Source organism: Eulemur rufifrons, chromosome 4, assembly GCF_041146395.1.
Source record: "Eulemur rufifrons isolate Redbay chromosome 4, OSU_ERuf_1, whole genome shotgun sequence".
NCBI lineage: Eukaryota > Metazoa > Chordata > Mammalia > Primates > Lemuridae > Eulemur > Eulemur rufifrons.
Window position 1 is genome coordinate 59,401,618 of NC_090986.1, and position 15,604 is coordinate 59,417,221.

The 15,604-nt window shown below is 39.0% G+C and overlaps 2 protein-coding genes and 1 pseudogene across 2 annotated transcripts in view; all 3 read right to left on the bottom strand.

The window, feature by feature from the left end:
- Nucleotides 1–403: 403 nt before the first annotated feature.
- On the bottom strand, nt 404–2,880 carry KBTBD7 (kelch repeat and BTB domain containing 7). Its single transcript, XM_069467202.1, has one exon. It carries the CDS (start codon nt 2,643–2,645, stop codon nt 588–590), a length of 2,058 nt encoding a protein of 685 aa, XP_069323303.1. The 5' UTR covers nt 2,646–2,880; the 3' UTR covers nt 404–587.
- LOC138382460 (mortality factor 4-like protein 1 pseudogene) lies at nt 2,813–10,135 on the bottom strand (annotated as a pseudogene).
- A 1,598-nt stretch (nt 10,136–11,733) lies between these two features.
- Nucleotides 11,734–15,604, bottom strand: part of MTRF1 (mitochondrial translation release factor 1) — a 33,084-nt gene continuing 29,213 nt past the window's right edge. The window contains exon 10 of the mRNA XM_069467203.1: nt 11,734–11,891. Coding sequence (XP_069323304.1) covers nt 11,778–11,891 — 114 coding nt within the window. The 3' untranslated portion in view covers nt 11,734–11,777. The remainder of the gene's footprint in view (nt 11,892–15,604) is intronic.

Consider the following 15,604-nt stretch of genomic DNA (forward strand, 5'->3'; position numbering starts at 1 on the left):
AAGGCCACTCTACACATTATCAGAATGAAATCACTATTCAGTAAACTTAATATACATATCCATTTTTCTTTGCAGAAGAAAACCAAACCAAATTTAACAAACTATATTTAACTTAGAATACTAAAGACTGACTAGTTTAAAATTTCTGAAATCTACTTTCATTATTCTGAAGGAAAATATATACCTTCAAAACTCTACCAACAATTCCTAGTCTAGTTTTCTTCCTTGTGGCACTAAACAGAATTTAAAAATTAACAGACGACTAAATTAGAATAATCAAACTATAAACATACTAACTAATCAAAACTATCCACTGGTGCAATGAATGTTTCAACAAAGAAAAAAACACCAAGCATCCTAATCAATTATATAGTTCCTTTTCACATATTTTAATTCTGGACTTTTAGCACAGTAAATTACTAAACAGGTTGATTTCATGGGCTGTTAAAATTTTGTATTATTTCAAAATATTACCCTTTCTAAACCAAATCTGTGGTCTTAATCAACTTTTTTTCCCAGGAAAAAAGGATATCTTTTTAAGATACATTCTATAGCAGTAGAAACATCTTAGTGTTTCAAAATACTATTTACAAAGAACCCTGCTGATCCTGTGCATTTCGCTGAGGTGCTACTTGCACCCAGACTTCATCATCAGAAAAAGAACTTGAACTTCCTGACTCAGAGTCCAGCTCACTGAATCCATCTAAGTCCCATTCAGTACTAGACTCACTCCGTGCATCATCTTCTTCAGTGATAAAACTCTGACCGGGTTCAAGGCAGGAAGGATAAACACGAGCACAGAGGCAAATAAAGCCAGAGTCAAACTGCAAAAGGCCTAACATGGTACCTATATTAATCCACTGGTCTTCCCTAGTATCATATTCATACACCGTCACCCGGTTCTTTTTCCATTGTGGGGTTGTAGAAGTGATGAGCAGCAACTTTTGGTCATGATTGACAATCTGGTAGTTGTGGGTCTCTGAGTCCAAGGGAATATTACTAATCCGCCTCCATTCTCCCCTAGCTGGGTTGTAGACCTTCATGACTGGGATGTCACAGATACAATAGATTTCATCATTAAAGACACATGCTTCCTGAAAGTCACTGCGTTTAAGAGAAGCACAGTTCAGCCACATATTGTGGCTAGGATCATAGCAGAGCATGCGCTTGCTGTTGACAGCATAAAGATAGTTCTGAACCACTATTAGTTCAAAGGAATAGAAAGAATGTGGTACAGGCGCCACCAGTGCCCACTGGTTCCTCTGAACACTATAGCATTCCACTTCCTTCAATTTAACTCCAGTAATAGGGTCTCGTCCACCCAAAATGTAAATGTAGCCATTGAGGTATGCCACATCCATTCCCTCACGACACAGTAAGCGGTCTGCAAGCTGCTGCCAACTATTCTGGGCTGGTTTGTACACCCAGAGGTCTTTTCTAGGCTGGGCTGCTAGATATATGTCATGGTCTGGAGAGACACAGACAGCTGAGGAGGTGATAGTTTTAGTGTGAGCCAAGCTGGTCAAAGGTGATGGCATTGTGTAAATGTCCCCTGAGTATGGGTCATAGCAGAGAAATGGATCTCTGGGATGTCCAAAAAAGATCACCATTTCCTTGGCACACATACCCAGTCTCTGAGGTGGATTTTCTACTGCAGATACAACAGGGCTGCTGCTGCTACTGCTGCTGCTGCTGCTGTTTGGTTTTGGCACCAGAGACTTGTACAACATGTCACCATAGCGCATCTGAAGGGCCCCTTCAATGATGTCCAGGCAGTACTTCTTCACAATGGGCTTGGTCAGCAGCCCTTGCAGGTAGTCCTGATCATTTTCAGTGAAGTGTGTCCAGCGGACACACTTGAACACTTCTGCAGCACTGGGACCCCGCTCTTTGGGGGCTGCCTCCAGCCACTGCACGGCCACATGACATACAGTCCGCTCACTTTCTATGTCCAAACTATCCAGGCGTAGGACAGCCAGCAGCTGGGCCAGGGTCAGATCTGCTAGAGTTTCCTCCCGAATTGAACCCATTCGACTGAGCTGCTTGAAGTTGTGAGCAATAAAAGACTGGGCCTGAGAGCGTAGCTTGTGATGGTCAAAGGCGTCAGCGAATTTGAGGATGGCAGTGCAGTTGGCCAGGTCAAGACGGCGGGCCAAGAAGGAGGCACAGGCTTCCCGCACATACTCCAGCTGTAGCATGTCGGAGGCTGCGTACAGGCGCTGCACGTTGGCCTCACTCAGGGACACACGACCCGTGTAGCAGTAGTCGACCAACACCTCGAAGGACTCGGCGTCCACATCGTGCATGGTCACACTCGCCTGCTGGCTCTCATACATGCCGCCCGTGAACATGCTCTTGAAGTAGGGACACGCGGCTGCCAGCACGTTGCGGTTGCAGGAAAACAGGCGACCTGTGCCAGGCCCGCTGCCAGGCGTCACCACCTCGATGGTCACATCACACAGGAGCCGCGCGTCGTAGAAGGACTTGAGCTGTGCCAGCAAGGCTGCAGAATGGGCCGTGTCCTTTAATTCTTCTGGGCCCGTGAAAAAGGCCGAAACCGAGGGCTTAGAAATCCTCTTGGGCCGCCTCCCACCGCGGGGGCTGGCGAGGCGGCGAGAGCGCGGAGCGTCTTCCCGGGACTGCATGGTGGAGATGGCGGCGGGACGCTGAGGGCGAGAACGGCGGCAGGGACCCGGCTCTGGCTCTTCCTCACCCTTCCCTCGCTGACGCTAAGATAGCGGCGTCGCGGAATAGACCGCGGCTCGGGCCGCACTTAACTTAATTCAGCCCTGCGCCGCGGTGCCGCCTCCCTTTATCGCGTAGAGACAGTGCCTGACTCACCCACTTCCAGTTCCGCGCCCTTTCTCCGCCTCAGCTCGCCCTCACTGGACCCGCTGGCTGGAGCCGAGAGAGCCGCCACTGCCGTGCTGGCGAAACCGGTAGGCGTCTGAGGGAACTTCCACTCCCAAGTTGCCTTTCGCACCTCGAGGCAGGCTGGGGGCTCCCGGGACTCCCGGGCAGAGACAGGAGCCGCTTTGCATGTTGGGAACAGTAGTTTGTGTAGTATCGCGATCTTTGTTGTCGTTGACGACTTTATCTAACAGAATTAGCGTTGATTCTCTTGGATTTGATGGGTAAGAGCATTGGCTTACAGACTCAGAGTAGAAGCCCCGTGTTGTTATTCATTACATTTGTGACTTTTCTCTGAAAAGTTTTCTATTTTAGTAAAGTGGAGATTATTAATAATTTATAGGGTTGTGTGAGTATTGAATGATATAAATTACTTAGGACACTTTGATACATATTTTATTAGAAGGATAATTAAACTCTATTAAAGAATAATTAAGTCTAGAGCAGTGCTGTCCCATAGAACTTTCTGCAATGTTGGAAATATTTTATATCTGTGCTGTCTGATAGGGTAGCCAGAAGCCATATGTAGCTCTTGAGTACTTGAAATGTGGCTAGTGCAACTGAGGAACTAATTTTTAAATTTTAGAAACACAGCACTGATACCAATGCAATTCAGTGGAAAAAGAAATAGTCCTTTTATTTAATAACAAATGGTGTTGGAACAACTGGATCAGAATGTAAGACAAAAATTAACCTTCACTCCTACCTTATACTGTAAACAAAAATTAATTTGAAATGGATCTTAGTAATAAATGGAAATGTAAAAACTTTAGCTTCTAAAACAAAACATGGATGACTATCTCCGTAACAATGAAGTTGGCAAAGATTTCTTAGGACACAGAAAACATGAATCATAATAAAAGACAAAGGGAATTTCAACAAAATTACAAGCTTCTGACCTTCAAAAGACAGTGAAAACAAAATAAAAAGGTAAGCCATAGACTGGGAAAAAATATCGGCACTGTGTATACCTGATGGCCAATAAACATGAAAAGATGTTCAGTGTCATTCACCATCAGGTCACAATGAGAAAACACTGAACACCCACTAGAATGGCTAAACTTAAAAAGATCAATGATATTATTTTTTGTTGAAGATATGCAGCCATTGGACTCTCATATATTAATAATAGAAATATAAATTGGTATATTCACATTAGAAAACTCTTTCGGTAGTTAACGGTCAGTAATTTCACTCCTAGGCAATTGCCCAAGGGGAATGAAAACATATAGCCACAAAAAAAACTTGTATAAGAATTTTCATAATAGCTTTATCCATACTATCCCCAAATTGGAAACAAGCCATATGCAAATCAACAGAATGAAAAAAATTGTAGTATATTCTTACAGCATAAATACTACTCAGAAATAAAAAGAAAACTCTGATACATGCAATGGTGTAGATGATTCTCAAAAATTTTATGTTGAGCCAAAGAAGCCAGATAGATACACAAGAGTGCATACTATGCCAATTTATGTGAAATTTCAGAACAGTGAAAATAAGCTTTGGAGAATAAAAATCATAACAGAGGCTATCACTCTTGGGTATGGAGGGTCAGATTGCTAGACTGGCTGGAAAAGAACATGAAGACACTTTCAGGGGTGATGCAAATGTTTTCTTCCTGATCGGGCTGGTGGTTGCATGGGTGAATGCAATTGTCAAACTCAATGAACTGTACTCTTTAGATGTGTGCATTTTATGTACTCTATACATCCTCTCAGGAGGAGCCATTTCATAATTGCTGGCACTGAACAAAATTGCAGAATTCTTTGCCAGGAAATCATTGTGAAGATAGTTCAGTCATAAAGCAAGGCTCTTCTCATCTAGAGGTGTATAGAGCAACCATGGCTCCAGTTAATACAATTATCTCTGTAGATGTCTCCATACACCTGGGACTTGGATGACTCTGGGTAATCTTCGAGGATTCAGCATACTGTGGTCTTTCAAATTTGTAGAGTAGCTGAGTACCCATTATATTCAAGTATTCTTTCATTCCTGCCACAACTTTATTAATAACATATTCCTTATTATCTGTATTTCCTCAAGTTACCTTGTAATTTGCATAATCTTCTACAATACAATCCACATTCTTCTTGGCAGGAAGATAAAAAGCTGTTTTTAACTGGTAATTACATGTCAGTCATCAACCAAACATGGTTTAGTTCTTTGGGAATCTTTACCTTCAACTCTGTTCATGAATGTTTTCAACAGTGAGATCTACTTGGCTCTTTTGAGGAAGTTGAGGGCGTGTGTCTCAGCGGTACTGTCGCCATTTCCGGGTGACTTCAACCTTTTTCTCTTGCAGACCGGATGTCCTGTTTCCTGGGGCAGCCCCTCTCATCTTCCTTTCTGAATTTTGCTCCTGATTTGCTTCTTTAAGTTCTGTTTCTGCAGATTGGTGTCCAAGTATCTGAGTACTCTACTTTCTGGAACCCATTCATCCCAGTTCTTATTCCAACCACTCTACTGTATAAAGTATTTCATTTGTTTGTTCTTTATGGCAATCTTTACACATTTTCCTTCAAAAAGAGGCCTGTGAAAGCATGGCACCCGCTCACCTTTTCACAGTTTAGGCTTCAATGCCATTTATAAGTGATTCACTCCTGCCTCCTACTCCTACTTCCCCCAACAACAGCCCCTACTCTCTACCCCATCGAAATCAGCTCAGTGTCGGGCAAGCCATCAGCTACCGCCACCTTTACATGCTGGGCCCACTGGTATTGTTTTCATTCTGATTTTTAAGTACACTCTATTCACTCCTTTATTTCTATATTCAAAATGACTCCTGTGGTCTTTCTCCATTCATGGAGACTGACCTGTTTCTCTCTGAAACATAATAAAAATTAAAAAAAAAAAAATGGACTCCCTTTCTGAGCAATGCAGGTTGAAAGATTTTTTAAAAATAAAATAAAATAAAAAATGGCTCCCAATGTGGTTTGAATATCCCCTCCAAAACGCATGTTGAAAGTTAATCCTCAATGTGGCAGTATTGAGAGGTGAGGCTTTTAAGAGGTGATTGGATCATGAGGGCAGAGGCATTAATCATGAATGGATTAATTCATTCATGGGTTAATGGATTAATGGGTTGTCATGGGAGGGGAACTGGTGGCTTTATAGGAAAAGGAAGACAGACCTGAGGTGGCATGCTCAGTCCCCTCACCATGTGATGCCCTACATTGCCCTGGGACTCTGCCAGAGTACCCACCAGCAAGTAGCCCTCACCAGATTCATGCCCTCGACCTTGGACTTCTCAGCCTCCAGAACTATAAGAAATAAATTCCTTTTCTTTATAACTTACCCAGTTTCAGATATGCTGATGTAAGCAACAAAAGATGGACTAATACCACTCTGCACTGCCTTCAGCCATTGGCTGCCATGAGAGTTTTTATGGATTCACTCTCTCTCAGTTGGAGGGTGCCTAGTGAATGAGCAGCCGTAGGGCATGACTTCTGTTCCACATTATTTAGTAGCAGCTAACTTATTTCAAAACTGTCATATACTATTTTTTTTTTTTGAGCCGAGTTCTTGCTCTGTTGCCCAGCCTGGTCTTGAACTCCTGCACTCAAGTGATCCTCCAGCCTCAGCCTCTAACTTGTAATTTTATTATTTAAAAATTCGTATTGAAGTGTAGCATATATATACAGAAAAAAGAACCAGTCAAAATTGAAATGCAATGAATTATCAGAAAATAAATACACCTGTGTAACCTCTACTCGGGTCAAGAAATAGAACATTACCAGCATCCCAGAAGCTCCACTTCCCCTAACCCCAACACAAGTGCTCCTAATTGCTATTGCTCCCTACAACATGAGAGTCAGATACTTTTAAAAATAATTTCTTTTAATTTTTTGATTGTCAATAGCAGTTTGTTGATCCTAGGTTGCTTGACTTGATTTCAAATATATCTCAAATATATTTTGACAAGCATGGTGGCTCATGCCTGTAATCCCAGCACTTTGGGAGACTCAGGTGGGAGGATCACTGGAACCCAGGAGTTTGAGACCAGCCTGGGCAACATAGTGAGACCCCGTCTCTACAAAAAAATAAATAAAGTATATTTTGAAATAAAGTATGTTATTCCTTGATATTCTAAAAGTGTTATGCATATGAGACAATAAACCTTGGCTTTCCAGATTTTTAACAAGAATCCTGATATAGCTTGGGTTTCTATGTTTGAAATTCCTAACATTTTTCTACTAAGAGTTAAAAGATGTGCCGTTAATTTCTGTACTTTGTGAGACTAATAGGTCTATCTAAACGAAACATTATTATGAGTTTAATTGAATCTCACTGTATGAAAATAGCATGTATGACAGCTGAAAATACTAACTGAATAATAGATATCCTAGTTCCTTGCTACTCCAAGTGTTGTTTGTGGATTGGCAGATCCACCCTTGGCTGGGAGCTTGTTAGAAATGCAGAATCACAGGCCATAGACCTACCGAATCAAAATCTGCATTTTAGCAAGATCCCCAAGGGATTTGTATGTACACAGAGGTTTGAGAAAAACACTGAGATTTTTGGAGGTTCACAGCTCCAATATTTAATTGTTTTGACTCCTTTTTTTCCTCCAAATAAATTGTGTGCTTTAAGGAAAAGCCTAAGCTCGAGGAAGAGGGAAGAGTAAAGGGGAAAGTAGTAATACTACGGTGTGGCGGCAGCAGGGTAGCTGACACATCAAGGTGGTCCCTCATTTGGTTAAAGAGCCACTTTCCCCTTTGTCCTCTTTCTCTGTGAGTCCCTCCCATTCCTTGGCATGTACAGAATGTTGAACTGATCATCAAGTGAAGAAATGGTACCAAATCAATACCCCTTTGGCTTGCTTTCTCTCTTACAATTTTTCACATTCTTAAATTAGTGGATGCTTTTGCAGAAATCATATTTTGGGTTCTATGTATTTAGTGCTTTTTGTCTAGAGAAAAAAAGATAGAATTTTAAAAATGACTTGTCATCTTCTATGTTTGCTGTAATATAGCAAATTAGGCCATCTTTATTTTGCGCTGTTTCACACAATGTTTAATATTTACATTTCCTTGGTTAAATATTCCTATTATGGAAAACACCTGAAAACAAAATCAGTTTCTTTGTTTCTAACTTTTACACTGTAACTCTCTATTAAATTCAACATTCTCTTAATAAATCTGATTCTCCAGAGACATCAATTATTTTGGAGGGCAATGCCTAGCCCTAAGGAAATAATAATGGTACTGATTCAAATAGAATTAAATTATCTCTCAATTCAGAGAAAGCGTGAGGAAAAACACAGGGAAGCTTTTAAAAAAGAATGCCAGCTAATAAATGTAGAATGAATGAGAGGAGAACATCACCATTTGGTAATTCCTAATAAAACCGCTGATTCAGGCAAAGCAAGAATCATTAATTGATGTTAAAGACATGAAATGAAAGGTCATCGGGTGTATTAGTTACAGATTGTGGCGTAACAAGTTACCCTAACATTTAACAGCTGTAAACAACAAACTTTAACTAACTCACAGTTTCTGAGGGTCCACGTGTCCTGGAGCAGCTTAGTGGGGTGCCTCTGGCTCAAGGTTTCTCCTGAAATTATAGTTCAACCATCAGTCGGGGCCACCGTCATTACAAAACACGACTCAGGCTGAATGATCTGCTTCCAAGCTCACTTGTGCTCCTTGGCAGGTTTCAGTTCTTTGAGGCCTTAGTTGGACTAAGGGATTTGCCCCACCATGTGGGCCACTCCACAGGGTTGCTCACAACATCAATCGTGCTTCCACCAGCACAATTATGAGAAAATGAGACTGAGCCAGAAACAATAGTCTTTTTATAACCTAATATTGGAAGTGACAGTCCCACCACTTCTGCTGTATTCTACTTGTTAGAAGAGTCAATAGGTCCAGTCCACATTCAAGGGAAGGAGATTACAGGAGCACATGAATCTCAGCAGAGGGGATGAGTGGGGACATCTCAGAAGCTGCCTGGCACAATGAGGACCCAATGTCCATATGATGCCAAAGGATTATCCCACCAATTTCATTCTAATTATTAAGGAGAACATGTATGATTACTATTATGTTAGTGACCAAACTGTTAAAGATAAACACAGCTGGACATTAGTTAAAGCGGGGAAAATAGATTTTATTTAGTATTAATAACTACTGACAGTAGGAGAAAGAGCTGAGCTCCATTCCAATTTATACAGAGGTGATTTGTGTGTTTAAAGGAAGAATGAAAGAGGGGAGAGTGTGAGGACTCTGCAGAGTTTGAGAAGTGAAATAGTGTAATACAAAGGGTTGGCCAGTGTAATGTGCTTAGGCCAGCTGTGTCTACTAGCTGCTACCTATCTAAGATAGTATTCCCACAGAGACTGGCAGATAGAGGCCCCATCCTTGCTGATGACTATATTTCCAAGGGATGACTCTCAGGTCCTTGAAAGAGATGCTTCTGAGTCGCAAGTGATACATATGAATGATTGTAAACCCTTTTTAGTAAATCCTTTAAGAAAGTGAGGTCTATCATCAAGAGTATGTTGGCTAGCACAAAAAGTAAATTTTCCTGGTAACACTGACCTTTCTCAGGCAGGCATTTTATTAATAAGGGGGTCATTCTAGGGACACGGCTTTATGCTGTTAGAAATTGTGCTAGAGTTTGGTCAAGTCTCTTAGTGCAGGGGTTTGGATGAAGTTGTCATGTGCCAGCTGTGTAGTTCTCAAAGCTCAGCATGACTAATAGTGAAACTTCCTGATACAATATGAATTTCACAGTATCACCTAGAAAATAGTCTTGCCAGATGTGTTTAACCTGAATTTAATTAATCTTTAGACTTAATTTTACTTTTATAGTACATCGCTTTAATTGGATGTATTAAATTAAATGGATGGATGAAAGTTACCAAAAGCCAGACAAATCCAGATTTCAGCCATTCTATAAAATAACTTTGCTAGACTCTTCAAAAATCAATGTCATGTGGGAAACACAGCAAGGGGATACTATGGTTTGAATGTGTCCCCCAAATTCCATGTGTTGGAAACTTCATACCCAATATCATATGTTGATGGTACTTAGAAGTGGGGCCTTTGGGAGGTATTTAGGATTAGATAAGGTCATCAGATGGGGTCCTCATAATGGGACTGGTGGCTTTGTAAGAGGAAAATCATAAACTGGTATCTGAAAATAAATAAAAAAGAAGAGGAAGAGAGACCTGAGTGGGCATGCTTTTGCTGTCTTGCCACGTGATACCTTCTTCCACCATGTTGTGACGCAGTGAGAAGGCTCTCACCAGATGCTAGTGCCATGCCCTTATACTTCCCAGCCTCCAGAATTTTAAGAAGTAAATTTCTTTTCATTATAAATTACCCATTTTCAGGTATCCTGTCATAGCAATAGAAAATGGATGAAGACAGGATTATCTAGAATTTAGAGACATCCAAATGCAATGTACGAATCTTGTTTGCATCCTAGACAAAACTAGCAAAAACAGCTAAAAAAGACATTGGGGATAACTGAAGCAATTTTAATATGTAATAGCTATTAGTTCATATTATAGAATTGCTAATTTTATTAGGTGTGATAATGGAATTATGATTTTGTGGGAGAATGTCCTTATTCTCAGGAAATGCAAGTTAAAATATTTTGGAGTACTGTCAAATGAAATATGTTAGAGGTCTGCAACTATTAAATGGTTCAACAACCACCACACAAGTGTGAGTGTGTACAGAGAGAAAAAAACCCCAAATGTGGCAAAATGTTAACAATAGTTAAAACTAGAGTATGCAGTGTTCACTGAATTATTTCTTAAAAATTAGTTTTGAAATATCTCTGTGTGCTTGATTTTCAAAATAAAAATTTGAGAAAACATTTCTCTCTCATTTCTATCTCCAAATAATTCCACTGGTCTTAAAACTCTAGCTAGTCTTTCTTGGCATGTAAGTTCCTCTCTGAGGAATGTCTAAATAATTATTCCACACTTTTTTACTCAAGAAACTTCTTTAGAACAACTACTAAATACATCATGCCACTTTGTATTAGTTGGTGATTTATATGTTTAAATTCTCATTAAGGTAAAGACTGGGTTTTACATATCACTGCACAAAACCAGCGGCAGTGAATTACTCATATTATACCATATCTGTTGATGCTCATTAAGTTAAACCAATGAACAATCAGAAACAGAAGTCAAGGAGAGAGTATACTTTAAATATTGGCTTGCAGTTTATATACTATAGAATTCAGCAATCAATGAGTTTTACAATCTGTATCCTAGATGCTAATTTTTAATTCAGTGGCTCATAGTCTTCACAATTTTAATTAATTAATTTTTTATTTGAAAGTTGCAGTCTAAGTCCTAATTTTGACATGATTAACCATACTTTTGTCTTTAAATAAGTGGTTTTCAAGTATATATTAATAAATAACATATCACTGACTTTTATCACATTTTCCTGAAGTAGTAGAAAAAAATATTTGAATTAATTCATAGATGGTTTATTTTTATTTTTTGTAGAGATGGAGTCTCACTATGTTGCCCAGGCTGGTCTTGAACTCCTAGCCTCAAATAATCTTCCCACTGTAGCCTCCCAAGGTGCAGGGATTATAGATGTGAGCCATCACCCAGAGCCAATTCATAGATGGTTTTAAAAAAAGGCATATAAAGAGAACAAGTGACCTGTTCTCAATCATACAATCAGTTCTTAATACTTTGTCTTTTCAATGATGCATGCTTATTTTCTACCTGATGAGTTGGAATGGGACTTTGAGTCATTAAAAAATATATTTGTAAGTACTATGTACTCATAGCTATACTTTATAAATATTCATAAAGATTTCCATGCTTCAGTCTGCTTCTTGATATAGGTCCATTCCATTTAACAAAATAATAAATAATGAATCAGCATTTATTTTGCTGATTTAAGGTTTTCATCCAAAAGTTCAACAATGGCTTCCTCATCTGCTGATTGGAGCAGTCTCTGAATTAGCTGTTCCAGGCATTTTTCACCACATAAAAATTCCTGGTAAAAGAGAGTTATTACAAAAATTATTAGAAATGAAGAAACAAAGAGTTACATGTATATTTATTTCATTTCTTTATAGTCATTATTTAGTAGCAACAAAGGATTACTAATGTTCTACAATATAATGAAGACAATTGTTAACCTGGGAGGATTCCCAGTTTGTAGTGGCTTTTATGTAAAAAATGAATCAAAAAGAGCAAATGCAATTCTATTCTTTCTTAACTGGTATAAGTTAGCATTTTGTTTTAACATCAATCTTCTGAGATTTTGATCTTTCCAACTACTGGAGACAACAAAACCAAGGATCTGAATCAACTTTTGAAATGAACCATCTTCCTCTTTAAAATTCCGTTGCTTGGCTTTTATGACAACACCATTTTCGGTTCTCCAACCATCCTTGGGAAAATGTTTGCTGAATTCTTTCTCTTCCTGTATCCTGAGAAGGCAGCTTTTTATTTTTGTCCTGAAAATTCGACCCTTTTCACTCATATGATGTTAATTACCAAAAGGAAAAAAAGACTGAAATGTTTCAGTCTCTCAAGTATTTTGTTGCCACGTTAATGTGCACATTGTTCCTTGCCAAATCCTCTGGATCTGACTCAGAGGACGCCTTTCCAGAACATTCCAGCTCACCCTTCTGATGCTGACACTCCAAATTTAGATCATTTAATCCATAAGTGGTTTATGATAGTTTTTTTCTTTCTTTTTTTCTTTCAAGGTAGAGTCTCGCTCTGTCACCCAGGCTGGAGTGCAGTGATGTGATCATAGCTCACTGTAACCTCGAACTCCTGAGCTCAAGAGAGCCTTTTCCCTCAGTCTCCCAAGTAGCTATGACTACAGATATGCACCATCATGTGGCTAATTTTTTTACTTTATTTTTGTAGAGACAGGGTCTCATTATGTTGTTGCCTAGGCTGGTATCAAACAGTTATTTTCTTAAGTTGGTTTTAAAATCTAGAAGTCCTGTGTAATAGGAAAAAATATTTTTGTTGAAATATCTAGGAGTGAAGTGTCTTGAGGTCTGCAACTTGCTTTCAAATGGTTCAACAGCAACACAGGTGTAAAGAGAGGGAAAGATGAGGTGGGAGAGAAAGAAAAGGCAAATATAATAAAAAAAAAAGAAAAGAAAATGCACACATAGCAAAATGTTAACAATTGTTAAATCTAGGAATAGGCTGTACAGTGTTCATTGACCTAATCTTTAAACATTATGTATGCTTGAAGAACTTCAAAATTAAAAACTAAGAAAAAAATTTCTCATGTTTACCTCTAAATAATTCCATCAGGTGAAAACTGTTTCAGTTAGATATCTCTGTAGTATTCCCTACAGTTCTCCCCTGAAAAATGGCTAAAATAATGGCTTCAGATATTTTCTCGGTGTAATACAAATTCTGTGTAGTGAAGTTGTTGGGATTAGTGAATTTGCATATTCCCATATTTTGGAAATGCTTACAGTTTAGACATTGGCTTAATGGAAATATTCTAATGTTGGCATCTGAACAGTTAAAGAATAATCAGAACAGTTAAGTTTTGATGTAGGTATGAACTAATTTTATATTTAGTCTTTCTTGAATGGTCTTAAAGTTGAACTTTAGGTAAGTATACACATGTATCTCTCAAACTGTAAGGGAAAGGATATGTCTTGATACCTCTGTATTTCCCAAAGCACCAGCATATAGTAAAATCTCAAACTCTAAAATTAGACAGACAGCAAAAGCAGTATAATATAATTTTAACATTAAGATTTATAGCATTTTGAGCATAATATGAAATTGTTTACAAAATCTGTGTGGAGCTCAAATTATTACGGTATTGCCAAGGTGATTTCATCTTTGGAACTGATGTAAAAAGTTCTTAATGATAATCACAACACATTTAGAATTCATTTGGATTAACGACAGTGCTAGAAATAAAAAGATCAGAGATGAGTGAGTGCTGGTTCTTAACGTTCAGAAGCTAACAATCTAGTGGAATAGCTAGACAAATAAGTAACTCAAAACACAACATTAAATTAAAAAATGAGAAGAAAACAAGGGTTGTGAAGAGCATTACTTTTGACAGGACTACGGCAACAGGGAAATATTCAGGAAACTAGAAAAAAATTGAATTAGATTTTAAAAAGAGAATAGTATTTTCCCAAATAGAAATGAGCAGAGCACTTTAATGAAAAGAATGAGTATTAAGAAAGGCAGGGAGGCTAGGCACGGTGGCTCATGCCTGTAATCCAAGCACTTTGGGAGGCTGAGGCAGGAGAATCACTTGAGCCCAGGAATTTGAAGGAATTTGAAGTTACAGTGAGACATGATGATACCACTGCACTCTAGCCAGGCAACACAGTAAGACCCTGTCGCAAAAAAAAAAGAAAGAAAGGCAGGGGGAAAAAGTACATTTAAAGCTCCAAGGCAAGAGGAAATTTCCAATGTAACTGGAATGTAGAGCAGGAGATAAGGCTGATGTTAAGAAATCTGCACAAGGACATTGAGAAATAGAATAAAAATGTGAAACAGCACAATACATGGTAGTCTGTGGTTATGAGCTACATTAATAAAAATTTAAAGTTACCTACAGGGGAAATCACAAAAAAAATAATAGGTGATCTCACAGGCTCAAGGATACGAATGTACAGGGCTGCCACTACCATCCTGGGAGTGAGACTGAGCCTCAGGAATAAATGAGTATGTGGATGTACATCATCAGGATTCTTTCTGATCATTTCTCATTTTTGCTTTTCTCCATATATAAGCTTCAGTATTCTCTCACTGAAGATTGCTTTCTCTCTATGGCTGAAAATGTAGCTTCTCAACTCTTTTTTTTTTCTTTTTTTTAAAACTCAATAGAATTTTACAGAATTAACTTCTTATAAGCTTTACATATTTCAGCTTTAGCTGCCAAGAGAGAGAATGATCGTCTTCATCTCCAATTTTAAGATCCTGGGAAGGAACTCTTTGGCTGGGGTTCATTTGATGTCTACTCCAAACCAGTTTTTGCCTTGGGTCAGGGTCATGATCATGTAAGAACACAGCAGCTCCATCAAGAACTAAGTGGATGGAGTAAAAAGGGCAAGTTCTAGAATAAGGGAGGAGAACTGGGCAGAAAGTCCCATAGATGTTCACTTTCTTTCCTATGAATAATACACCCTTTCCATTTTGACCAATAGCTGTTGCCCTGGGATTAAGGTCTTTATCACATTTCCAGCCTCATCTGTAATGACTCTGTTCCTAAATTATTCACTCCTACTAGTCTCTTTACTGTCTTCCATACTGATTTTAATGTTTGACTACAACTACATTTTTTCATGCTGTGTTCAAGGTTTTTCCTTTCACTAATATGGAATGTTTTCTTTCCAATGGGATGGTTAGTGATTATTAGAGCATGCCAATATAATTTTCCTTATTATTTCTGAGTCTGGCATACTAGTTTAGTCATATATTAGTATTAGGGCAAAGTCAGATATTTTATAACTATAAAAGCCAGTTATGGCCAGGCATGGTGGCTCACACCTGTAATCCCAGAACTTTGGGAGACTGAGGCAGGAAGATCACTTGAGGCCAGGAGTTTAGACCAGACAGCCTTGGCAACATAGTGAGACCCCGTCTCTTCAAAAAGTAAGAAAAATTAGCCCCAGGCGTGGTGGCACATGCCTGTAGTCCCAGCTACTAGGGAGGCTGAGGCAGGAGGACTGCTTGAGCTGGATGCTGCGCAGCAGTGAG

Excerpts from the sequence above, each read along its gene's own strand:
- KBTBD7 (XM_069467202.1), bottom strand. The coding sequence starts at position 2,645 with ATGCAGTCCCGGGAAGACGCTCCGCGCTCTCGCCGCCTCGCCAGCCCC.